The 27,168-nt window shown below is 44.2% G+C and overlaps 2 protein-coding genes across 2 annotated transcripts in view; one reads left to right on the forward strand and one right to left on the reverse strand.

The window, feature by feature from the left end:
* Window positions 1–1,418: 1,418 nt before the first annotated feature.
* On the reverse strand, window positions 1,419–26,982 carry nup37 (nucleoporin 37). Its single transcript, XM_080191420.1, has 9 exons — window positions 26,821–26,982; window positions 25,103–25,227; window positions 21,618–21,690; window positions 17,508–17,602; window positions 10,353–10,443; window positions 5,427–5,608; window positions 5,226–5,276; window positions 4,630–4,723; window positions 1,419–1,668 (listed from the first exon to the last, which is right to left on the reverse strand). The coding sequence occupies exons 1-9, from the start codon at window positions 26,980–26,982 to the stop codon at window positions 1,555–1,557; spliced, it is 987 nt and encodes a 328-aa protein (XP_080047546.1). The 3' UTR covers window positions 1,419–1,554.
* The window catches only part of parpbp (PARP1 binding protein), a 43,352-nt gene continuing 43,164 nt past the window's right edge, over window positions 26,981–27,168 (forward strand). The window contains 1 exon segment of the mRNA XM_080191422.1: window positions 26,981–27,168. Within this exon segment, the coding sequence (XP_080047548.1) occupies window positions 26,981–27,168 (188 nt within the window).

The raw sequence follows: 27,168 nt of genomic DNA on the forward strand, positions 1-27,168 counted from the left end.
TGTATTTACAGTAAAAAGTATTGTTTCTTGGTCGCTATGCAGACAAAAGAGTTGTCTATGTTCATAGAGAAGGAAAGGAGAGAGTGCAGAATGTAGTGTTACAGTTATAGCTAGGGTGTAGAGAAAGATCAACTTAATGCAAGGTAGGTTCATTCAAAAGTCTGATGGCAGCAGGGAAGAAGCTGTTCCTGAGTCAATTGTACGTGACCTCAGACTTTTGTATCTTTTTTCCGATAGATGGTGGAAGAGAGAATGTCCGGGGTGCACGGGGTCCTTAATTATGCTGGCTGCTTTGCCGAAACAGTGGGAAGTGTAGACAGAGTCAATGGATGGGAGGCTGGTTTGCAAGATGAATTGGGCTACATTCACATCCTTTCATAGTTCCTTGCAGTCTTGGACAGAGCTGGAGCCCATACCAAGCTGTGATACAACCAGAAAGAATGTTTTTATGGTGCATCTGTAAAAGCTGGTGAGAGTCATAGCTGACATGCCAAATTTCCTTAGTCTCCTGAGGAAGTAGAGGCATGACCACACTTGACGTGCTTCTTTTGTTGTAAAACACTTCAAAACATCCCGAGCATATTAAAGACATTACAGAAATGCAAGTTTCACAGAAGGTCATTCAATCCATTGATAGTTTCTCATCTGTATTTTCCTAAAACCACTTCTCTGCATCTTTTATATTTTTCCTCAGTTCAAATGCTGTGCACTCACTGGCTTAATAGTATCTGGTTGCACTTGACTTGACGATGTTAGGATGAAGGTATGATGCTAGAACATTTTGGATGCCAATTTTTTTATAACCTGGAGGTCTCTGAAAAGATGATGGTGGGCCACCATTTTGTACCATTGCAGATCTTGTCTGATAGCCTCATGCACCGCCTTCCTCAGTGGTCAGTGTTACTTCCTTCTGAATAGGTACAAAAACAATATTTGGAAATTCCTGTTCGACTCCACTAAATAGGCAGATCCCAGGTTTGGTTACCTTCCCTGTCTCATTCAACATGGTTAGCCAACCTCTCCTGACCTCACCTACAACGTATCCCAGTACTTGAGAAATCCAACAACCAGGTCAGGAGAAACTACTTTATCTAGAGAGTGGCGAGAATGTGGAACTCACAATTCAGGTGAATAGCATTGGATATACACAAAGAAAAATGGAATAGGTAAGTCTGTCAATAGGGTGAGATGAAGGGGGCTTGTGCAGTGCATAAACACTGGCATGGTCATGTATGGTGTGTTTCTGTAAGTACTATGCAACACCTATCTCAGTTTTGGCTACCTGTCTAACTAACTCCTTGTGGTTCAGTGAAATATTTTTGATAATGCTTCTGTGAAGAACCACAGGACACCTTAAAAGATGCTCTATAAATGAAAATAATTGTTGTAAGTAAATGAGACACAAAATTACCAATAAGTACAATGGAGAAATCTTTAATTTCCCGATATCTCAGTGCTGTGGGCATAGTCAGGCTTCACATCGACCCACTTCACAAAATTTAACCCAGAACCCAACTTGAGGTTATTTTATAGTCCGAATGAAAGATTTTCTGTCTACATCTCAGTCATCCAAAACAAAACCTTCCGATTGCCACCGATGGCACATAACGGCAGTGTCCGGTGCCAACTCAGTCCTGAAGCCACGGGTGCAGAGCCAAGCATAATGACCTGCAGTAAGAAAAGAAGAATAATTTCACTTTTTACATAGATGCTACATTCAGATCTTGCTGCTGCTGTTAGCAGTTCAAGGGAGGGGTGCAGAGGCACTATCTTGATGAAATTTATTTCACTATCTACAGCAATCATACTTAACCTGCACATCCTTTGCTTTGGAGAGGGTGCAGAGGAGGTTTACCAGGATGTTGCCTGGTATGGAGGGGAGGTCCTATGAGGAGAGACTGAGGGATTTGGGATTGTTTTCGCTGGAAAGAAGGCGGCTAAGAGGGGATCTTATTGAAACATATAAGATGATTAGAGGTTTAGATAGGGTGGACAGTGATAGCCTTTTTCCTCGGATGGAGAAAGTTAGCACAAGGGGGCATGGCTTTAAATTAAGGGGGGGTAGTTATAGGACGGATGTCAGGGGTAGGTTCTTTACCCAGAGGGTGGTGAGGGATTGGAATGCCCTGCCAGTTGTAAATGCGCCTAGTTTGGGGGCGTTTAAGAGATCTGCGGATAGGTTTATGGATGAAAAGGGATTGGTTTAGGTTAGTGGGTCATTGTTTTTTAACTGGTCGGCGCAACATCGTGGGCCGAAGGGCCTGTTCTGCGCTGTAATGTTCTATGTTCTATCCCTGAGCAGTAAGGGGCAATTTAGCACTTGCATATCTTGGGAGTGTGGGAGGAAACCAGAGCACTTGAAGGAAACCCACGCAGACACAGGGAGAAAGTGCAAGGTCTTAGACTTAGAATCCCTACAGTACAGAAAGAGGCTATTCGGCCCATCGAGTCTGCACAGACCACAATCCCACCCAGGACCTACCCCCATATATTCCTATGTATTTACCCACTAATCCCTCTAACCTATACATCTCAGGACACTAAGGGCAATTTTTAGCATGGCCAATCAACCTAACCCGCACATTTTTGGACTGTGGGAGGAAACCGGAGCACCCGGAGGAAACCCACGCAGACACGAGGAGAATGTGCAAACTCCACACAGACAGTGACCCGAGCCGGGAATCGAACCCAGGACCCTAGAGCTGTGAAGCAGCAGTGCTAACCACTGTGCCACCGTGCTGCCCCATGAACTCCACACAGACAGTCACCCAAGGTCGGAAATGAACCCAGGTCTTGGGCGTTGTGAGGCAGCTGTGCTAATCACTGTGCCACCGTGCTGCCCAATCACTGTCACCTCACCTCATTTTGTCCATGTTTCAACTAAGGTTGTAATGAGGTCAGGAGCTGAGTGGCCCTGGCAGAACCCAAACTGAGCGTCAGTGAGCAGGTTATTGCTGAGTCAGTGCTGCTAGTGACCCCTTCCATCACTTTACTAATGATCAAGTATAGACTGATGTGGCAGCAATTGGCTGAGTTGGATTTGTCCTGTTTCCTGTTTACAGGACATACCTGGGCAATCTGCCATATTGCTGCGTTAATGCCAATGTTGTAGCTGTACTGGAACAGCTTGGCTAGAGGTGCAGCAAGATCTCTGAAGCACTATTGCCAGAATATTGTCAGAGCCCACAGCTTTTGTCTTATTCTGAAAGCATTTACAATAGCAATGAGAAACCTAATAACCATGTTTTTATTTGAGAGATTAATCAAGTGGCAGGGCACAGTGGCACAATGTTTAGCACTGTTGCCCCACAGCGCCAGGGACCCAGGTTCAATTCCTGCTCTGAGTGACTGTTTGTGTGGAATTTGAACATTCTCCGTGTGTCTGCGTGGGTTTCCTCCAGGTGCTCTGGCTTCCTCCCACACTCCAAAAATGTGTAGGTTAGATGTATAGGCCATGCTAAATTGCCCCTTAGTGTCCAAAGATGTGTAGGTTAGGTGAATTAGCCATGCTAAATGTGTAGGGTTATGGGTTAGTGTGGAGGGGAGGGCATGGGTGAGATGCTTTGGGTACAGACTCAATGGGCCGAGTGGCCTCTTTCTGCACTGTGGGGGTTCTAACATTCTAAAACTCTATGAATTCATAACGTTGCTTAGAGTTTCTGTAAAATATTTTTGTCGAGCTTTATGGTTTTAGCCATCACTTGTGGTCATGTATTCCACACTCAATAGCAACCCTTTGCCTGTAAATATTCCTTCTACTACATGAACCTGCCCACCACCACCCCCATACCCCTCCATGGCCACCTTTCCATTGCCATTGCGAGGCAATAACATTATTCAAGGGTTGAGGAAAATCTGTCAGGTGTGACAGTGCGCAGTTGATACAAGTTGACACCCAAACTGAGTGTCCGCGTGGCTCAATGCTACTCTGTCTCTCTCTAGTCTCAAGTGAGGAGAGTCACTCCAGGGTCATAAGCCCACAATCCTAGCTGTCGATTCCAATGCTAGCATTGAGACTGCTGCACTGTTGGAGGTGCTGTTTTTCAGATATGACATTACGAAGATGAATATAAAAAATCCTCTAGTGCTATTTCAAAGGAAAGTATTGCAGTTTTTCCCCAGCGATCTGGCCAAAATTTATTCCTCAGCTCCCACCTAATAACTGATTGTCTAGTCATTATAAAGTTAAAGTTTATTTATTAGTCACAGCTAGGCTTATATTAACACAGTAATGAAGGTACTGTGAAAATCCCCTGGTCGCCACACTCTGGCGCCTGTTCGGGTACACTGAGGGAGAATTTAGTATGGCCCATTTACCTAATCCGCACATCTTTGGACTGTGGAAGGAAACCGGAGCACCTGGAGGAAACCCACACAGACATGGGGAGGATGTGCAAACTCCACACAGACAGTAACGCAAACCAGGAATCGAACCCACGTCCCTGGTGCTGTGAGGCAGCAGTGTTAACCACTGTGCTACCATGTCATTCCTGAGATGTCCTAACAGTTAATTCACTGCAAAATATTTAGAGTTGTCGTGAGACTATGAAAAGTTATAAAGAGCAATAAGTTCTTTTTAATTGATTAACAATTACTGACAAACATGGCCAGTGCTTATTTGGACCTTACCTGGGGATGACCCAAATGATGAACGAGCAACTGGCTGTTCATCTTGCCTGGGTAACCAGTTGTTGCAAAAAGATTTTCATTGGCTTTTGACCATCTAGATAACCAGAAATAGAATAAATTAGATTGAGTAAATAAAGACTGTCCAACAAAGATCTGAAAATGGGAAGGCCATGGGGAAGCAGCAGAGGAGTGCGATTAATTGGGTTGTTCTTTCAAAAGATCACACACAGGAACGATGGACTGAATGCTGTTGCACAATTTGATTCACCATCCCCAATCAATCCCTCCAATAATTAACCCAGTGAAATCCCTCGATTAACCCTAATCTGCTTGATGCATTTAGCCCGAGCCACTTAGTTCAATTGTTCGAAGCTGAACAGCGCCAAACTGGAGAAAATGTCAGATCTTTACACAACTCCAGCACCGTACACATGGCCATTTGCTTCACCAACAACCCCCCCGCCACCCCAAATAACGGTGAGAATTAGTTTGGTAAAGGGTAAATTTTAACCACTGTGGATATCGTTGTGGAGGAGATACCCTCTATTTCTCTAATGAGAGGAACTGTGATCACATCTGTGAATAAATTGAGTTACCGAAATCGTCGTGCTCCATCCAAGTGGGACGGTCTCTTCTCTTGGGGGTAACTACAAGACAGAAAATAAGAACCTAAGACAAGAGCAAAATACCGTGGGTGTCAAAAATCTTAAACGAACTGAAAGTGCAGGTTCTGCTCAGTTCTTCAGTCATTTCCCATTGTCCCTCCCTCAGCCTTCCCGAAACCTCCAGCAGAATACCTGGAGCGTGTGATATCCCAGATCAGCCAATCGTTCCCCGCAACAGCACCGACTTTGATTGTGTTGCCCAGACACCAGTCTGCAGACAGCAGTGGCATCTGGCCACAGTCCAGAGACAGGATCGCCTGCAGAGTAACCAGGTCATAAAAGCGAATGATTCCATCCTTCTCTGCCACCATCAGCTACAAAGGGAAAAGCAAACAGTCAGCTGCTCATCACCAATCCACACATTCACTGAGAGCGTCCTGGCACTTACAAAAAGAAACTAAACACTCCACACACGCTGAAAACCTGAAATAAAATCAGAAAATGCTGGATAAACTCAGCTGGTCTGGCAGCATTTGGGGAGGGGAAACAAAGAGTTAATGTTTCGAATCAATGCATATTGATTGGTCGACCCATGTTGGACGCGGTGGGCTCGAGGAGGAGTTCTTGGAATGCTGCCGGGATAGTTTCCTGGAACAGTGTGTGTTGGAACCGACGAGGGAGCGAGCTATCTTGGATCTGGTGTTATGTAATGAGGCAGGTAGAATTAGGGAACTTGCAGTGAAGGATCCTCTTGGGGAGAGTGATCATTGTATGGTGGAGTTTCTGGTGCAGATGGAGGAGGAGAAAGTGGGTTCCCGGACACGCGTCCTTTGTTTGAACAGAGGGGAGTACGGTAGGATGAGAGAAGAATTGGCGAATGTGGACTGGGGGAGCGCATTGGAAGGTAGGTCTGCTGAGGAACAGTGGAGGATCTTTAAGGAGATCTTTCTTGGTGCTCAGCGGAAATTTATTCCGATGGTCAAAAAGGACTGTAGGAGGAGAGGTAATAAGCCATGGATAACGAAGGAGGTGAAGGAAAGTGTTAAATTAAAAGCGGAGGCGTTTAGAGTAGCTAAGAGTAGTGGGCGAGAGAGAAGAGGATTGGGAGAGGTTTAAATGTCAACAAAGATTGACAAAGAAGTTGATAAAGGAGGGTAGGAGAAACTATGAAGCTGGGCTAGCGCTTAATATAAAAAAGGATAGCAAGAGTTTTTATAAATATATAAAAAGGAAGAGGCTGGCTAGGATGAACGTTGGTCCCTTAGAGGATGAGAAGGGGGACTTAGTGGTAGGGGATGGGGATATGGCGGAGGTCTTGAATAACTTTTTTGTTTCTGTCTTCACGGAGGAGGACGTGAATAATTTGCCGGATGTTAGAGATGGAAAGGTGGTAGGACTGGAGGGTCTCGATGACATTACTGTTACTAGAGAGGTGGTGCTCGACAGACTGGAGGGGGCTGATTGTGGACAAGTCCCCAGGACCGGATGGAATGCATCCGAGGGTCCTGAAAGAAATGGCGGAGGTGATAATGGATGCCTTGGTGGTTATTTTCCAGACGTCGCTGGATTCCGGGGAAGTGCCGGAAGATTGGAAAACGGCTAATGTTACGCCGTTGTTTAAGAAGGGTGCCAGGCAAAAGGCGGGGAATTATAGGCCGGTTAGTTTAACGTCTGTTGTAGGTAAAATGTTAGAATCCGTCATCAAGGAGGAAATAGCGAGGCATCTTGAGGGGAACTGCTTGATAGAGCAGACGCAGCACGGTTTCCTTCAAGGGAAGTCGTGTCTGACAAATTTACTGGAGTTCTATGAGGATGTGTCTAGGGCGGTGGATGTGGTCTTTCTGGATTTTCAGAAGGCGTTTGACAAGGTACCTCACAAGAGGTTATTACAGAAGGTCAGGGGGCATGGAGTTGGGGGTAGGGTGTTAGCGTGGATAGAGGACTGGTTGTCAAATAGGAGGCAGAGAGTGGGGGTCAATGGGTGCTATTCGGATTGGTGGATGGTGACTAGTGGAGTGCCCCAGGGGTCGGTGCTGGGGCCTCAGCTATTTACCATTTATATAGATGATCTGGAGGAGGGAACCGAGTGTACGGTGTCGAAATTTGCTGATGACACCAAAATTGGTGGAAAGGCAAATTGTGCAGAGGGTGTGGAGAGTCTACAGAAGGATCTAGATAGGCTGGGCGAATGGGCCAGGAAATGGCAAATGGAATTTAATGTTGGCAAGTGCGAGGTGGTCCACTTTGGTAGGAATAATGGTAGGAAGGATTATTACTTACGTGGAGAAAAACTGCAGCAGGCGATGGTGCAGAGGGACCTCGGGGTCCTTGTGCATGAGTCGCAAGAACCCAGCTTGCAGGTGCAGCAGGTGGTCAGAAAGGCGAATGGGATGCTGGCCTTCATCGCGAGGGGGATTGAATATAAAAGTAGGGAGGTCTTGCTGCGGCTGAATAGGGCATTGGTGAGGCCGCAGCTGGAGTACTGTGTGCAGTTTTGGGCGCCGCACTTACGCAAGGATATTTTGGCCTTGGAGGGAGTGCAGAGGAGGTTTACTAGGCTGATGCCGGAGTTGAGGGGGTTGAGCTATGAGGAGAGGCTGAATAAACTAGGCTTGTACTCGTTAGAGTTTAGAAGAATGAGGGGAGATCTCATTGAGACGTATAAGATGATGAATGGGATGGGTAGGATAGAGGTGGAGAGACTCTTCCTGCTCAGAAAGGATAGTAGGACTAGGGGGCACAGCCTCAAGATAAAGGGGGGGGCGGTTTAGAACAGAGTTGAGGAGGAACTTCTTCACTCAAAGTGTGGTGAATCTCTGGAATTCTCTGCCTGTTGAAGTTATGGAGGCTACCTCGCTAAATATTTTTAAGACGCGGGTTGATGGGTTTTTGATGAGAGAGGGGATTAAGGGTTATGGGGAGAGGGTGGGAATGTGGAACTGAGCCACGACAGATCAGCCATGATCTTATTGAATGGCGGGGCAGGCTCGAAGGGCTAGTTGGCCTACTCCTGCTCCTATTTCTTATGTTCTTATGAGTCCATATGATTTCTGAAGACAGAAGGGCATGTTAGTAGGATGGTGAGAAAAGCATACGGGACACTTGCCTTTATCAATTGAGGCACAGATTATAAAAGCAGGGAAGTCATGTATGTTGGAGTTGTACAGAACTTTGGTGAGGCCACAGCTGGATACTGTTTGCAGTTCTCGTCGTCACATTATACAAAGGACATCATTGCACTGGAGGGGGTGCAGAGGAGATTCACCAGGATGCTCTCTGGGATGGAACATGTAAGTTATGAAGAGAGGTTGGGTAGGCTTGGGTTGTTTCTGTTGGAGCAGAGAAGACTGAGGGGCGGCCTCAGTTTTTGATCATGATGGACGTGGACAGAATGGACAAGGAGCAGCTGTTCACCTTAGTTGAAGGGTCAGTCATGAGGGGCCATAGGTTCAAGGTGAGGGGCAGGAGGTTTATTTGGAGGGGGGGGGGGGAATATGAGGAAAACCTTTTTACCCAGAGGGTGGTGCGGTTCTGGAGTGCGCTGCCCGGGAGGGTGGTGGAGGTGGGATGCCTCACATCCTTTAAAAAGTACCTGGATGAGCACTTGGCACATCATCACATTCAGGGCTATGGGCCAAGTGCTGGGAAATGGGATTAGGTGGGAGTTCAGGTGTTTCAAATGTGTCAGTGGAGATTTGATGGGCTGAAGGGCCTCTTCTGCATGTATGACTGTATGACCCTTCTACAGAACTGAAACAAGGTAGAATTATGGAGTTGGAAAGGGGTTGGAGGAGATGAGGCAGAACAGAGGAATAGGGATAGGTCAGGCCAAAGGCAATATTGACAAATTTGTCATGGACGAAAGACAAAGGGGAATGTTAACTGAGGGATGAAGAGTGCCAATGGTGAGATAGCAGAATGTGTTAATGGGAGCAACTGAACAGCCAGGGGCAGACGGATGGTGATACAATACTAAATCAGGATGGTATATACCCCAGATGAGAATTTGCGGGTAGCAATATTCCTACACATTTGCTGCCCCTGTCCTAAAAGCTGCTGGATGTCCCAGGTCTGGAAGGTGCTGCCAAAGGAGCCTTGGCGAGTTGCTGTAGATGGTACTCACTGCTGCTACTGTGCGTCTGTGTTGGAGCAAGTGAGAGTGAATGGGGTGCCAATCAAACAGGCTGCTTTGACCTGGGATGGTGTTCGTGGAGATAGTCTCCTACAGATAAGTGGAGACTATTCCTTTTCATTTGGAGAGTTGCTGCAGACTCAATGGGCTGAATGGCCTCCTTCTGCACTGTAGGACTTCTATTGTTCTCCACCATCTTTGAAATGCACACATGTACAGTGGCAGCTGAATAAATATTGGCCTAGCCAGCAACACCCTATCCTCTAAATAAATAAAGACAAATATTATGTTAACTTTGTTACAAACAGATTAAGAGAAATTCTGACTGCAATGATGCAGGGCATTGTTGAGACAACCTCTCGAGTACTGTGCAGTTTTTATCTCCTTATCCAAAGGAAACATACACTTGTCTTCATGGATTGCAGTGAAGGTTCCCTAGTTCAGTTCCTAGCTGAGGAGAGATTGAGTAAACTAGGCCTACATTCCCTGGAGTTCAGAAGAATGAAAGTGGATCGCACTGAAATCTATAAAAAGTTTGAAGGGGATTGCCAGCGTAGATAGATGCTAGGGAATCTAGAACAGAGGCTCATTGTCACAGGATAAGGGATCAGCTAGTTAGGGCTGAGATGGGGAGAGATTTCCTCATGTTTTGTTTTAGAATTCTCAGAGGGTTCTGGATGGTCAGTAATTTGAGTATATTCAAGACAGACACACAGATCTTTGGATGCCGGGAAGTGGAGTTGTGATAGATCCTATTCATGATTGAACAGTGCAGCAAACTCAACAGGCTGACTGGCTAGATTCAGCTCCTATTTCCAATGATACATTCTGATGTATTGGTATTCCAATGTGTTACCAATCAGTGTTCCAATGAGTTGGTGCTCCCAATGTTTCCAATTTCTGCGGTATTTTTAACGCTTTCTTTTTGTACCTCAAGGCCATGGCAGTAAGCGGAAAAATGACGACCAAAAACCTTTCAGGCTAACCTTGTATATCTCTTCAGGATGCCAACACAAACTCATTCCTGGCGAGTGAAGGAGAAACGATGTCTTTTGATTTCCATCAAGGTCCCAGATACTGCAATATATTTCAGAAATAAGACACATAACTCTTAATAATGGCTAATCAATCCACTTAAGATGGCACATACAAAGGTGTGCTTAGAAACCCCATTACCTCTTCCTCTGGAATGCAGCGAATGAGTCCAAAGTGACTCATGGAGTAGCATGGCAAGATCCCACAAACATTAAGGAATTAGCAGTTACTCTGCATTTGATGGAATCAGTTGAAGCCAACTCTAGTAAATATGTCTTCTTCAAAACTCACTTAAGGTATAAAGCAACATCAAACAGCATTTACTACAGATTGGGTAAAAAGCAGGCTGATATGGAGAGTAGGGGATGATCAGAACAGGGTTAAAGTATATTGAAGAGGAGGAGTTAAGAAAAAGGATGCTGAGGGAAGGACTTCCAAAGAACCTTTCTTTGTGCATTTAACATTCTTGTCAACTCTCCAACAAAGGGTTGGCCAGACTTAAATGGACTGTTTGGGGGCCGTAGGGAACTTGTCAGTTGTCTGGACAGAAATGTATTCCAGAATATGTAGAAAGCCAGCAACCTGAATTAAAGCTGGGCATTTAAGATGAAAAAGAGCTAACAAATTTGCAAAGCACGGTTGGTGGATCAAATAGCACACTTCTTGCTACATTCCCAATAGTTAGAAAACTATTTCACTATGAAATAATCAAGAAATTAAACAGATGTGTAGAAAAAACCCCCCAGCTGATCAGTTATTAAGCAAGTTCCATTTGATAAGTAATTGGATTGAGTAGTCACATGGAATATACATGGAACATCTAGAAATAACAAGCATATTCTCAGCATTTCGGATTGACACAAGGAGAAATTTCTTCGCTAAGAGGGTTGTGAAACTTTGGAATTCTCTATCCATGGGAGCAGCCAACTGCTGAACAAAAGAGACGCTGTCAGAGCTTTTCATTTTGCACTCATCAGGATAAATTCACAAGGTACCAAATCTCAAAGGAACAATTTGTGCTGCATGAGAGGAGGGTGCTAACTGGCTGGCAAGAAGACTCTGATTTTGATTTGATTCAATTTGATTTGATTTATTATTGTCATATGTATTAACATACAGTGAAAAGTACTGTTTATTGCGCACTATACAGACAAAGCATACCGTTCATAAAGGAAAGGAGTGTAGAACGTAGTGTTACAGTCATAGCTAGGATGGAGAGAAAGATCAACTTAATGCGAGGTGAGTCCATTCAAAAGTCTGACAGCAACAGGGAAGAAGCTGTTCTTCAGTTGGTTGGTACGTGACCTTAGACTTTTGTATCTTCTTCCCCAAATGAAAAAGGTGGAAGAGAAAACGTCAGGGTGCGTGGGATCCTTAATTATGGGCTGCTTTGTGGAGGAAACAGCAAGTGTAGACAGAGTCAGTGGATGGGAGACTGGTTTGCGTGATGGATTGGGCTACATTCATGACCTTTTGTAGTTCCTTGTGGTCTTGGACAGAGCAGACTGGGAGTTGGCATAGAAGATGCACGAGGAAACAGTTAACCACTAAGTTTTTATTTAAATTCAAATCAGGCTCTAATTGGTCAAGGCACTGCTGTGAGGAATGAAACAAGGAGTTGCTGTCCCCCAAGTTAAACTGTTATAGAGTCATTGAGGTTTACAGCAAGGAAACAGGCCCTTCGGCCCAACTTGTCAAAGCCGCCCTTTTTTTTGAAACGACTAAGCTAGTCCCAATTGCCTGTGTTTGGCCCATATCACTTGACAGCCATCTTACTCTCGTAACTGTCTAAATGCTTTTCAAAAGACAAAATTGTACCCGTCTCTGGCAGCTTGTTCCAGACACTCACCACCCTCTGTTCCTTATGCATTCTTCATGGCAATGCCTCTAACCAATCAGCATCCTCTTCTTGTGTATTATAAACTGTTCCCTTCAGATTTGGTATTTTTGTGAATCTGACCTGATCAGTACAAAATGAAAAACTTTGACAGCATGTGCCTTTTTTTTTCAAGTAATGCAAAGTTTTTGTACTACAGTGCAATTATAAGGACTGTAAGTGCTCGAGTATGTTTAGACTAAAGTCTGCAGATTTTTGGATTTTAAAGAAACTAAGGTTTCTTGGGCAGGGCAGGGGAGCTGAGGGAGAAGCCATGATTGTAGCGAAGGATAGAGCAGGCATTGGGGGCCATGTAAGCAATTCCTGCTTCTATTTCAGATGTTTGTGATCAGCTTAGCAAAGAAAGGGCTTGGAAAAGGAGGGAAAGATAGGCAAGTTTTCCTCATTCAACACATCATTCTTGGGCCACTGCTCCTGTTTTACATTATCACATATACCGAAGTTTCATTCGTTCTGTAAAGTTCCAACAACAAATTCAGCCTCCAGGACAAAGGTACAACCTCCGACGCTGAAACACCATTGCGTGTCTGAGAGAAGAATTGGGATTAGGAAGGCACCCACAACCTGTACGATGCAAAACTAAGTTGGAACTGAGGAGGGAATTAAATAGAAAGTGGGAATGCCTACCCATAAGAGTAACTTCCTAAAGTCACAATACACGATGGGCAAAGATTGAAATTGTCCAGTGTGACCATTCACAACTTTATTCAGGTTAATAATGTACAAACCTTCAACAATACAGGTTCAGTTTTTAAAGTTTCCAAATTGGAGCTTTTTTGGTGTATTATACATCAGTTGTCATGACGAGGCGTGTGCATGTATACACAAGGCTGTGGAGGCCAGGTCATTACGTATATATAAGACAGAATATATAAGTTTTTCATTGATAAGGGAATCAAAGGTAACAGGGAAAAGACGGGAGAATGGTCTTGAGAAACATATCAGTCATGATTGAGTGGCAGAGCAGACTCGATGGGCCGAATGGGCTAAATCTGCTCCTATATCATACAGTCTTATGAACATACATGTATGCTAACACCGCATGGGGTGACATAGTGGCAGTGGTTAGCATTGCTGCCTCACAGTGCCAGGAACCTGGATTCAATTCCAACCTGTCTGTGTGGAGTTTCTATGTTCTCCCCACGTCTGTGTGGATTTCCTCTGGGCGCTCCGGTTTCCTCCAACAGACCTAAGTTAGATACACTGGCCACGTAAAATTTTCGCTCAGTGTACATGAACAGATGCCAGAGTGTGGCAACACAGGAATTTTCACAGTAACTTCACTGCACTGTTAATGTCAACCCACTTGTGACACTAATAAATAACTATAAAAATATAATGATACAAGACAGCAACTTATATTTCTCTAGTGCTTTACACAACATCAGGACAACACAAAATACTTTACAGCCAATGAAGTTTTTTTAAATTAAATCCCAGTCACTGTTGTAGGAAGTACAGCAGGCAATTTTCACATAGTCATTAACTCACATGGGAATCTTGCTAAATAATCTGTTTTAACAATGCTGGTCAAGGGATTTATGGTTAGAATACCAGCAATATCTTGTCTGTGTTTATTCAAATAAGAAATAGGATCCTTTACATCCACACTAAAAAGGTCAAAGGGGGCCTTGATTTAATGTCTCCTCCAAAAGATAGGCCTCTCTGACAATGCAGCACTCCCTCAGTGCTGCACTGGGAGTGTCGGTGAAGTTCATTTGCTCAGATCTCTGGAGTAGAACTTGAATAGTCAACTTTGTCTAGATGTGAGAGGGCTGCCCACTGAGCCACGGGTGAACACAATACATGTCCCGAGTGGATGAGAATAAGCTGTGCCATGGGTCTTGTTCAAACACAACTGGAAGAATGAAACATCAATGGATAAGCAGATGAATTTTAAGCACACCTTCCACAACTAAAGCCAGCTGAATGAATAGGGACCAAAACTATAACACATAAATTCAGATGTGTCATTTATTTGTGCGTGATTTCACCGTCTCGTATAACTGTGGAAAATTATATGGAAAACTTGGGGGAAAAAAAAACATGTTTCTTGGAATCAAGTAGCATTCCCTGAATATGCAAAATATTGGTTTCAGCTATTGGCATACAAGTGAAATGGCAATGAAACAAAAAAATAAAAAACCACAGACTCCATCTGCAGTTCCCTTACAAAGAGGACAGACTGGCGAGAATAATCAGTCAAAAATCACAATGCAAGTGCACCAGGATTTCACAAAATGTAGGCAAATCCAACAAATATTCAACAACTCCCACACAATGAACTCTTGTCTTCTTCGCCCACTCACTTCTCATTGGAGAAGAAAAGGTTTTTCATTGGTTTTTTTTCTTGAGAGCCAGCAAAAGGAATGAAAAGGATTACCTCAGGATTAGATGCTGATGGTTTAAGGTTAGCGTATTGGACCAAAAGCTACCGTAAACTGGTGCCAAGTTAAGCTGGCTGCAGAGATATAATGGATATATACACGCACACACAAACAGGTCAGAAAAAGGCTAAATTTATTCGAGGCAGCTGCCACAAAAGCAGAGGAAGAGGGAGGTCAGAATTATATATCACCTTAACATCCCCAGGAGATTCCCAAGATACTTCCCATCCGGAAAATTTGTTCTTGGAAGTTCCATTTGCCATTATGTTAAAAAGCTCGGCATCTTAGACGCACAGCAAGATTCCACAAGCAGCAAACCGGCTGACTGGCCACTTGCACTGTCCTGGGTGGTGTTGGATGAAAGGAAGGCGGTTGGCCAGGAAAAATCGGGAGAACTCCCTACTCTTCTCCAAATAGTCCCGTGGGATCCTTCCCACCCACCCAAACAGATGGGTTCATATTTATTAAAATGAAAGAACTATTTGTAGTTTTATTTGAGTCTGGGGTTTGACAGCACTCCGCACAGAAGGAGAAGTTGGCAGAGAGAACGCAGCAGCCAAATATATGCACAGAAAGCTCCCACAAACAGCAATATGATAATGGCCAGTCTGTTTCAGCAATGTTGACAGAGGGATAAATATTGTCCAAAACACCAGGAGAACTCCACTGCCCTTCTTCAATAATCAGGCTCTGTAATATTTTACACCCATGTGAGTACAGATGAGTTCTTGAGTCACCCCTCAACAACTTGTATTAAAACAGCAGCTTTCACATAAGAAATTGCATCAAGCAGCATCACAGGATATTTTAACAAAATTTGACAGAGCCACATTCAAGTGACGAAATCTTCGTCAAAGAAATAGGTCCTAAGGAGTGTTTTCAACTGGAGTGAGAGGTGGAGAGGGTTTAAGTGGGATTGCCGGAGGGTTTATGTAACTGAAGTCAAAGTCACCATTGGAGGAGTATTTAAAATGGGTGATGTTCCAGGAGGAGCAGAATTGGCGGATTTGGGAGGCTGCAGGGCTGGAGGAGGTTCCAGGCTTTATTCTGCCTTGCTGACACTGGCAAATGGTCCAAGAGATTGTAAGTCATACAATCTCTTCCAATACCAGAGGAACCAGGCTTGTAGGTGACGGGAGGTGACGCAGTGCGTCCACATTAGCTATCTGGGTGGTGTTCCAGAAGATATTCTTAGGTGGCTAATAACAAGGTTTGGTGTTGTGCTTCAATGGAGGTGATGGGGGGGTGGAATTGGTTTGTCCTTTGTGAATAGGACCAATAAGTGATCAGTAATTATAAAATCTGTCAACCAGACATATTGGTGGAACTCCTTCACACCAAGTACTTCCATCTCAATTTAGGATGATCATTGCTCTGCATCCAAAAGGGTCCTGAAGCCAATTGTGATGGACTTTTCTGTCCTGTCCTTCCAGCACCGCACTGTACAGGGACGCATCGCAAGTTATTATAAACTCTTTCTTCGGGTCAAAATGGATCAGTAAGTGAGATAAAAGTAACTGACAGTTAACTTTAGAAAACATCCCTGCCTGAGGAGCTTCCCAAGACTCTCTCTGGTGTTTTTGTGACAGGGAATGCAAGGAGGCCCAGAGTGGAAGCAAAATTCAGGATAAATTTTTCATAATAATTGACAAGTATTAGGAAGGATTTTAACTTTGTAGTGTTCCTGCTTCCTTGTTTGCCTTTATCTTATCCTCTACTGGATATAAACCATTGCCATTTGCTCAGTAGCCTAAATACATGACTTCAGTCACCTGGAAAAGCATCTCTCCCTCTAAAAGTAGGGGCTCCACATGCTGTCAACAATATCACTTTTTCTTTTCCATCTCCTTCGATGTTGTTAATACAGAAGAAGTAACATACGCTCTCTGTATATTTTGTCCAGTCTGGTGTCATAAGGTTCGAGTTTCCTGAAAAAGAGACACACTGGCCTTTTCCTACTGGAGAAGATTCTTGACATAGAGGTTGTCCAATGGGAAAAGATGGAGAGCAAAAAAAATCTCATCGCCAATGTAGGAATTCAGCCAACCACCAGTTTTCTGCCACCAACCCTCTTGTGAGCGAAAGGGAAGGGCTGTGGCTGGAGCTTACAGTTAGGTCTCACCTCGAGACCTACAACAGTCAAGGAGAGTAACAGGTTTAAAACTCCTGCTGACCACTCCTCTTGGGCAAGCCTTTGCTCACTCAACAAGGGAGCCTGTTACCCACAGGGAAATCTATTGATGATCTTCATAATCTTCTTAACTGTGATTCTGGTTGAGAGACAAATAGAACAGGGAAGCTGGGCAGAATCCCCTGCTCCTCTTTGAAGGAAGTGTCATGGGATCTTTGACATCCACTTGAGAGGGCATCCAAAAAGCAGATTAAGGATGATTTTTTTTTTAAAATGTCATCTATTGAGGAATCACAGCTACTTCTGCCTGAAATAAAGGGCATCCTTAACACACTGTAACCTGCATTTTCCAAACTGGCAATAATAGGGCTTTGCTAAGTAGTGGCAACCGTGTCTCTGGGTGCCCACAACAGCACCATCCAATATCATCTCTGCCAGTTCAGTACGTCAAGAAATCAAAGCATCAGAGTTTGTCTTGGCGAGAGTTTATTTAATCTGGCAACAATAAAGAAAATCAATGGACAAAAGGCAAAGTTGACCAATTTTTTCCCTCACATTAACTGTAACAGATACAAAACCACACCCCCCCCCCCGCCCCACCACCACTATCCCACATAGGAGTTTATTTCTGGCCAATAAAGTTTACAGCCTAAAGCTAAAAATATAAGTCAATAATAAGTACTGCACCTACCGACATGTGTGATCGTCACTAACGCTTGCAATCTGCTTCCCAGTGTTGGGGTCAAATACTAGATCGTTGATGTAATCAGTGTGACCTTCTATTACCTACATGGAATAATAAATCAGGACACTTCAGTGGAAATCTAAATTTGAACAATGGCCTTATTTCAAACTCAGCTGGTTGATGTCACATTTCATTAATATTTCAGTACTTGGAACTAACGAAAGTAGACAGTTCATTTAAGTCCAGTACAACACATGAGAGTGGTGGAGAAGGCATTACAAAAGGCATTATAAAACCTTGCTGCTGCCACTAAGTGGCACACAGATAGTCCACGATTAAAACACTCAGCTTGTAACTGATTACTCGCACTCTTGTCACGTTGGGGTGAACATTACTACACTTTAGGGAGGAGGATATCAAAGCCTGGTGAGAGCGCAGAGCAGACGACTAAAATAGTACCTGGGATGAGAGACATCGAGTTGTGTGAAGGGATAGGAGAAACTGGGATATTCCCCCGCAGAGAAGATTGAGGAGTGCGACGGGTAGGGAAGTCAGTAACCAGAGAAAACAAATTTAAGATAATTGACAAGATGGCCAAGGACAGTGAGGATGAAGTGAAATTATTTTTAATTCTAAGTTGTGGTGATCTGGAAGAGCAGTGGAAGCAGTTACAATAATAACTTTCCAAAGGGTATTGGATAAATACCACAAATGACAATGGAAAAGAGCAGTGTGGGAGTAAAAAGATGGCTATTTGCATTAGACCATAAAACAGAGCAGAGGCCGGCCATTCAGCCCATCAAGTCTGCTCCGCCATTCAATGAGTTCATGGCTGATCTGATGTGATAATCCTCAACTTTACTTTCCTGTCTTATCCCCATAACCCTCGATTCCCTTACTGATTAAAAATTTGTCTGTTTCTGCCCTGAACATGCTCAATGACCCAGCCCCTACAGCCCTCAGCGGCAAAGAATTCCACAGATTCACTCAGAAGAATTTCCTCCTCATTTCTGTCTTCAATGGGTGGCCCCTCACTCAGATTCCAGCCTCTGCTCCTAGACTCTCCCACAAAAGGAAACAACTCTCAGCAAAAACCTGGCAAACCCAATGTGTCTCAATGAGGTCACTTCATTTCTTCTAAACTTTAATGAACTCAGGCCCAACCTACTCAACCTCGCCTCAAGAAAATCTCTCCATATTTGGGACCAACCTAGTGAACCTTCGCTGGACTGCCTCCAACGCCAGTGTATCTTTCCTTAGGTAAGGAGACCAAAAACTGTTCACAGGTGTGGTCAAAGAACCAGTACAGACACAAGACTGTACTTGTATACTGTACTTTGACTGTACACTGGTCCCTATCAGATTCTGCAATTTACAAATAAAGCATTATAACAATGCTGCTAACTTTACAGAGTATGCCCAGCAGGTTTCTTTAGTAATTTACATTCACTTGTATTCCTTGTTCTAACTTTAATTGTGCGGAGGGTGTGGAGAGTCTGCAGAAGGATCTAGATAGGCTGGGCGAATGGGCCAGGAAATGGCAAATGGAATTTAATGTTGGCAAGTGTGAGGTGGTCCACTTTGGTAGGAATAATGGTAGGAAGGATTATTACTTACGTGGCGAAAAACTGCAGCAGGCGACGGTGCAGAGGGACCTCGGGGTCCTTGTGCATGAGTCGCAAAAACCCAGCTTGCAGGTGCAGCAGGTGGTCAGGAAGGCTAATGGGACGCTGGCCTTCATAGCGAGGGGGATTGAATATAAACGTAGGGAGGCCTTGCTGCGGCTGTATAGGGCATTGGTGAGGCCGCAGCTGGAGTACTGTGTGCAGTTTTGGGCGCCGTACTTACGCAAGGATATTTTGGCCTTGGAGGGAGTGCAGAGGAGGTTTACTAGGCTGATGCCGGAGTTGAGCTATGAGGAGAGGCTGAATAGATTAGGCTTGTACTCGTTAGAGTTTAGAAGAATGAGGGGAGATCTCATTGAGACGTATAAGATGATGAATGGGATGGATAGGATAGAGGTGGAGAGACTCTTCCCGCTCAGAAAGGATAGTAGGACTAGGGGGCACAGCCTCAAGATAAAGGGGGGGCGGTTTAGAACGGAGTTGAGGAGGAACTTCTTCACTCAAAGGGTGGTGAATCTCTGGAATTCTCTGCCCGTTGAAGTGGTGGAGGCTACCTCGCTAAATATTTTTAAGACGCGGGTTGATGGGTTTTTGATAAGAGAGGGGATTAAGGGTTATGGGGAGAGGGCAGGAATGTGGAACTGAGCCATGACAGATCAGCCATGATCTTATTGAATGGTGGGGCAGGCTCGAAGGCCTACTCCTGCTCCTATTTCTTATGTTATGTTCTTAACGCACTAGCTGAGACACGGGTTCCTCTAACTTAGGGAATCTTTATTCCGTTGTGAGAATCAACACAAAGGGGGCATTGCAGAGCTGTACTGACCCAACATGCACACAGCTAATGGAACAGAGTCACCCCAGGACACCTTGATGGATTAGAGACCCTTCCTGCTCCTCAAATGAGATCTGCTATCAATGTGGATGAGAAGGTTACGCCCAAAACGTTTCCATTCTCTACAGTTCAAGGTTGAACCACCAGGGAATTTCTCTTCGAGAGAACAAACACACTTTACATGCTGAGGTTCCCCCTTTCTGAAGTGTGGTCACTGTTGTGGTATTGGGAATTCAATCTGCAGAGAAAGATCCCAAAAATCAGCGGTGTGATAATGACCAGTTAATTTGACTTGGTGATGTTGCCAGAAAGACAGATATTGACTAACAACTAAGGAGAATCCCCCAACCCCCTGTTCTTCATTATTTACAATCCTGGGATCTTTATACCCACCTTGGAGGGTGGATGGGGCTGCAGTCCAAAAGGAGATGGAAATCAAGTTGTGAAGAGGATGCAAAGAGTCTGCAAAATGGATGTACTGCGCAGAAAAGATTTACTAGGATGCTACCGGGACTTGATAGTTTGAGTTATAAGGAGAGGTTGGATAGACTGGGACTTTTTTCTCTGGAGTGTAGAGGGGTGATCTTATAGAAGTCTATAAAATAATGAGGGGCACAGATCAGCTAGTTAGTCAATATCTTTTCCCAAAGATAGGGGAATCTAAAACTAGACAGTATAGGTTAAAGGTAGAGGGGAGAGATACAAAGGGTCCAGAGGGGCAATTTTTTCACAGAGGGTGGTGAGTGTTTGGAACAAGGAGTAATAAAAGCAGGTACAATTTTTCTTTTAGAAAGTGTTTAGACAGTTACATGGGTAAGATGGGTATAGAAGGATATGGGCCAAATGCGGGCAATTGGTATTGGTTTAGGGCTTTTAAAAAAAAAGGGGGGCAGCATGGACAAGTTGGGCCAAAGGGCCTGTTTCCATGCTATAAACCTCTGATTCTAAGTAGATTGGTTTTGTAAGTGGGCAAAAATGTGACGGATGGAGTGTAATGTGGGAAAATATAAATCCGTCCACTTTGGCAGGAATAGAGTAGCAGTATATTATTTAAATACTGAGCTAGACTGCAGTACAGGGAATGGGGATGTCTTGGTATTAGATTCACAAAAAAAATCAGGTACAGCAACTGATTATGAGGCAAACAGAAAGTGGGAATTATTGCAAGGAGGATAGAGTATAAAAGTAGAGAAGCCTTGCTCACATCTGTGGTGGGTGAATTGTTGGAAGGTATTTTGAGAGACAGGATCTACCGGCATTTAGAGATACAAGTACTGATTAGAGACATGGTTTTGAGAGTGGAAAATCATATCTCACAAATTTAACTGAGTTTTTTGAAGGGGTAACAAGAATGTAGATGAGGGCAGTGCAGTTGATGTTGTCTACATGGACTTCAGCAAGGCCTTTGACAAGGTACCACATGGTAGGTTATTGCATAAAGTTAAACATCACAGGATCCAGGGTGAGGTAGCTAAGTGGATACAAAATTGGTGGTTGTAGAGAGTTGTTTTTCAAACTGGAGGCCTGTGACCAGCGGTGTGCCTCAGGGATCAGTGCTGGGCCCACTGTTATTTGTCATTAATATTAATGATTTGGATGGGAATATAGGGGGCGTGGTTAGTAAGTTTACAGATAAAGTTAGACTGGAAGATGTACCTGCCAACTGGTGTTTTCCTTCAGGTCAGATGTGAGCAATCTCAACTTCCTGTCAGCATCTGCTGCACAAAACCTGCAAACATCAAAAAAAGATATAAACGGAAAAGACCAACACAATGCATTCTTAATTAAACTGAAAAGTAAACCATATCAAAATCAGGTACAGTTTATCTCTCAACACAAAAATAGAAAATGTTGGAAAATCTTAGCAAGTCTGACAGCATCTGAGGAGAGAGAGAGAGACACAGTCAACATTGAGTTTGGGTGACCCTATGTCAGAGTTTCGCTTTAGTGGGTTTGTCAATCTAAAAAACAGCGAACAACGTTACACCTAAACAACACCTTTCACAGCTTCAGGACATCACTGGGTGCTTTATCATCAAGTCCTTATCGTGGGGCTTAAACCCACAACCTCCTGACTCAAAGGCCACAGTGATATCCACTCGGTCACAACGAAGAGATCTGTCATTGCTAACCAGCCAAGGCTCTTCCAATAATAAATCAAATTCGGAGGAAGACTCATTAAAACCGTCACTGCAAACTGTCCTCTGGTATCTGGTGCTTCACTGAACGGGAATTCTAAAACTTTTTTTTTAAACTCCAATCTTAAAGTTACAAAGGCAATACGCAGAGTGGAGCAGGCAGACCCCAATCCATCTCCTTGCTTGCTCCAAAAATCAAATTCCAATTGAATCCAATTCAAGGTCCCCATAAGAGAGACAAACAAGATCCAAGCTGACAGGATGAGGCATTCACTCCATCTTGGGCTTGTTCTGACAAGTTAATTCAAGATGAGCAATTATTCCCACTGGAAAACAGCAGTTACCAAAATCTTGGGATTAGTTAATGGCTTGTGAAGTGGATGTGCCTGAAGACAGGGCTGAATTACAGTGAAACTTGATGCTCCATAACTACTTACAAACAACGGGCAAGTGTAAAAGTTGAATCTCATACAGTACAGGAGGCCATTCAACCCCTCATGTGTACATCTGCTCTTTCACAGAGCTGTGCATGTTTATCCCACACCACAGCCTCTCCTAATAACCCGGCAAAAACATGTTTCATGTTCAATTGTTTTGCCCCGAGTCTGAAAATTACAGAATCAAGTCCTGCCACAAAGATTTGAGCACAAAATCCAGGTTGACACTCTTGTGCATTACTGAAGGAGTGCTGCACTGTTAAAGGTGCTGCTACATCAATGCCCTGCCAGCCATCTTTGTGGACTTGAGATCCCACGGGACAAACTTGAAGAAAAACAGGGAAGTTTTCCTTGGTCAGTGTTTATTCCCTCAATCAACATCACAAAACAAACCTCTTGTAATGGGTATTTGTGGGATCTTGCTGTGTGTAAATTGGCTGACAACTTTTCCACAACAGGCGGTACCTTTCAAAAAGCACTTCAGTGGCTGTAAAGCACTCTGGGATGTCCTGACTTTATATAAACATTTGAATTTGGAAGAGTAAGCCATAAGAACATAAGAACTAGGAGCAGGAGTAGGCCATCTGGTCCCTCGATCCTGCTCTACCATTCAATAATATCATGGTTGATCTTCTCGTGGACTCAGCTCCACTTACCCACCTGCTCACCATAACCCTTAATTCCTTCACTGTTCAAAAATTTATCTATCCTTGCCTTAAAAACATTCAAGGAAGTAGCCTCAACTTCTTCACTGGGCTGGGAATTCACAACCCTTTGTGTGAAGAAAAGTCCTAAATCTGCTTCCCCTTGTTTTGAGGCCATTCCCCCAACTCTCGTTTCATCTGCCAGTGAAACGACCTTCTCTCTTTCATAATCTTATGTTTCGATAAGATCTCCCCTCATTCAGTCCCTCAAGCCTACTCTGCAATTTGATAAGGTCATGGCACATCTGATTTTGCCCTCAACTCCACTTCTCTTCCTCTTGTCAAAGAAGAATTTATCTAACTGAGCCTTAAAAATATGCAATGACCCAGCTTCCACTACTATGTGGGAAAGAGAATTCTCCAGACCAACGACCCTTGTGACACATTTCTCTCTATCTTTGTCTTGAACAGCAGATCCTTTACTTTCAAAGGGTACCTGCAAGTTCTAGACTCTCCCAAAAACCATTCAGCGTCCAGACTGTCAACTGTCCTCAGGATGTTTTATGTTTCAATAAGATGATCTCTCATTCTTCTAAACTCCAACGGATACAGGCCCAACCTTTCCTCACAGGATAACCCCTTCATCCCGTGAATCAGTTGAGCGAACCTTCTCTGTATTGTATCTAAAGCAATTATATCCTTCAAGTAAGGAGACCAAAACTGTACACAGTGCTTCAGATATGGTCTCACCAATGCCCTGTATGTTAACAAAACTTCATGCATTAATATTCCATTATTCATTCATAATAAACACCAACATTCCACATGCTTTCCTAATCAATTGCTGGACCTCCACACTAGCTTTCTGTGATTCATCTATTTGTGGACACCCGGATCCCTCTGTACCACAGAGTTTTGCAATCTTTCTCCATTTAAATAATGTAGTGTTTTCCCTATTCCACAAATTGTTACAATGCAGAAAGAGGCTATTTATTCCATCGTGTCTGCACCAGCTGTCCAAACAAGATTGTTTACTAATACCCAGAATGGTATCTTACGAGGAAAGTTTGCACAGGCTTGGCTTGTATTTGCTGGAGCTTAGAAGGGCAAGAGGTGACTTGATTTCAATATTTAAAGTTCTGAGGGGGTGTCGGCAGGGGGGGCTGTGGAGAGGATGCTTCCCTGTGGGAGAATCTTGAATTAAGAGTCACTGTTTAAAAATACGTGGTCACTCATTTAAAATGGAACAGTGATGACATTTTTTCTGAGGGTCACGAGTCTTTGGAACTCTCTTCCTGAAAAGGTGGTGGTCTGACTATTTTAAGGCAGAGGTGAATAGATTCTTGGTAAGTAAGGACGGGAGTAGATAGGATGCAGTTTAAGGTTACAATCAGATCCGCCAAGATCTTATTAAATGGATTGACGGGCTGAATGGCCTACTCCTGTTCCTTGTTCGTGTATGATTCTAGATCCACACTAACATGGTTGACTATTAACTGCCCTCAGAGTGGTTTACCGAGACACTCAGTTGTGTTAAACCTGCTAAAAAGAATTGCCATCCAGGCTGTAGGTCGTCAGGAAACAGGCATTACCTCTTTCTCAAAGGCAATCAATGCCAGCCTTGCCAATCTTTTGGTTAAGCAAATTTAACTAAATTAAATAAATCAAAGCAAAATGGGCAGCCCCTTAAAGTGGAACTGTCTGAAACAAAAACAAAGCAGAAACAAAACTTAAAAGGCCAAATGAAAAGGTGATTAAAGGAGTTAATGACACACTCCAGTCCCTGTGGGTCCAACAAGCCTCGATGGTGCCCATGAACACCGCATGCTCCCTCTCTAGGGCTGCCAGTGTAGTAGCAGTAAAATGCCAGCCTTGCCAATGATAGCTACTTTCCCTGAACCAACTGAAAAGTTCTCTCTTACCGGATCAGTTGTGTCAGTGAGTCCACCTTAGTTTCTGGGCTCCAAGCAATTGAATCCACTCGTATACCTCGATGAAAAGTCTGGAGGGTCTTGTATTCCATTCCTTTAACTTCTGCATCTTCCTCCTTAAAGATATTATCACAAAAGAGAGAAAGAGATTCGTAATATTCACAAACAATGCCTTGTGTGAGTGCACTCTCTGGCCTCCAGTCTGAAGGCGATGGGTTTGAGTTCCATTCCGCAGACCCCAGTGTGCGGTTCAGGATGGCTGAGGGAGTGCGACACTCACAGCAATGCCGTTTTCAAATGAGACGTTAAGCCGAGATTGCAATCGCAGTGTCAGGGATGTCAAAGATCCCTCACCTGTTATTTGGAAGAAGACCAGAATTTTTATCTTCCCCCAACATCACAGATTCCAATACAGAAAATGCTGGGAAATCTCAGCAGATCTGACGGTATCTGTGGGGAGAGAATACAGCCAAGCTTTCGAGCCTGGATGACCCGTTGTCGCAGCTGCACATCTCAAACAGATTAACTGATCATCATTCCCCTCTAATTTCAGATATCCTGCTATCAGAAACTTGGCCGTCTCACTTCCAACTTCAGTGACCACGCTTCAAAAAACAAAGGATTAAATCAGCAGTAAAGAACTTTGACGCATCCCGATTTTGTGTAAGGCACTTTAGAGAGGTAATTATATCTAAATGTGGGATCATTCTGTATACCTTCGCTGGTCCTATTTCCAATTAATAGCCACACTTCAAAAGATGTACGCACACAAACCAGAAAAATCTCAGCATGTGTGGACACAGTAAGAAGTCTCACAACACCAGGTTAAAGTCCAACAGGTTTATTTGGGATTACAAGCTTTCATTGGGTGAGTGAGTTGACTCACCTGAGGGAGGAACAGCGCTCTGAAAGCTCATGATTCCAAATAAACCTGTTGGACTTTAACCTGGTGTTGTGAGACTTCTTACTGTGCCCACTCCAGTCCAACGCCGACATCTCCACATCATAGCATCTGTGGAGAGAGAGAGAGAAAGAGAGAGCGCGTGCAGAATGAAGGGTCATCCAGACACGAAACATTGGCTCTACTCTCTCACAGATGCTGACAGACCCGCTGAGATTTTCCAGCATTTTCTATTTTTGTTTCAGATTCCAGCATCTGCAGTCATTTGCTTAAAAAAAAATCAGTATTTCATTGACTATAAAGAAGTGGTTTGGGACATCCTGGAGTGGCAAAGGGGCATGCCTAAATGCAAGATTTTATTTAATCATTCCGGCTTGGGTCACCATCTGTGTGGAGTCTGCATGTTCTCCCCATGTCTGTGTGGGTTTCCTCCCACAGTTTAAAGATGTGTTGGTTAGGTGCATTGGCTGTACTAAATTGACCATAGTTTTGGGGGGGAAGGGGTGGAATTGTTGTCGATGCAGGATCGACGGGCTGAATAGCTCCTTCTGTACTATCAGGATTCTATCGTGCACATCAGGCACCAGAATGTGGTAACCAGGTAATTTTCACAGTAACTTCATTGCAGCGTTAACGTAAGCCTATTTGTGACAGTAATAAATAAACTTTAAACTAAAAACAAAACTTTGTGGGTTCTTGCTGTGCACAAATAATGGTTGCTGCATTGTCTGGCTTAGTTACAGTAACGCAGGTGAACCCCTATGGCACCTGAGGATGGGAGGGAGGGGGTCCCAGCCAGCCAGCCCACCTGGAAGCGGCAGCTCCCCACCACGATGTAGTTGTCCCCACCGTAGGCGAGCAGGCTGCCGGCGCCGCTGCTGTCGAAAGGGTTAAACTCCACCACATGTACCGTCTCCTCGCTCGGTACCGAGTGGCTGGCACCCCGCGCCGCCGCGTCGTTCACCAGCATGTCTGGCTGTGTGCCGGGTGCCGGCGCAGGGGAATCCCCGGTGGAACGTTCAGACTGGATACAAACCGGGGATTCCCGCGATGGAACCTTCAGACACTCGCGCTGCCCGCTGATTGGCCGCGGCAGCTTCCCTTCCGAGTGGAAAGTGCAACATTGTGGCGCCGCCGCTCTGATTGGTTCCCGCAG

This window comes from Carcharhinus amblyrhynchos, chromosome 6 (genome assembly GCF_965287045.1).
Source record: "Carcharhinus amblyrhynchos chromosome 6, sCarAmb.v2.hapA, whole genome shotgun sequence".
In the NCBI taxonomy this organism is placed as follows: domain Eukaryota; kingdom Metazoa; phylum Chordata; class Chondrichthyes; order Carcharhiniformes; family Carcharhinidae; genus Carcharhinus; species Carcharhinus amblyrhynchos.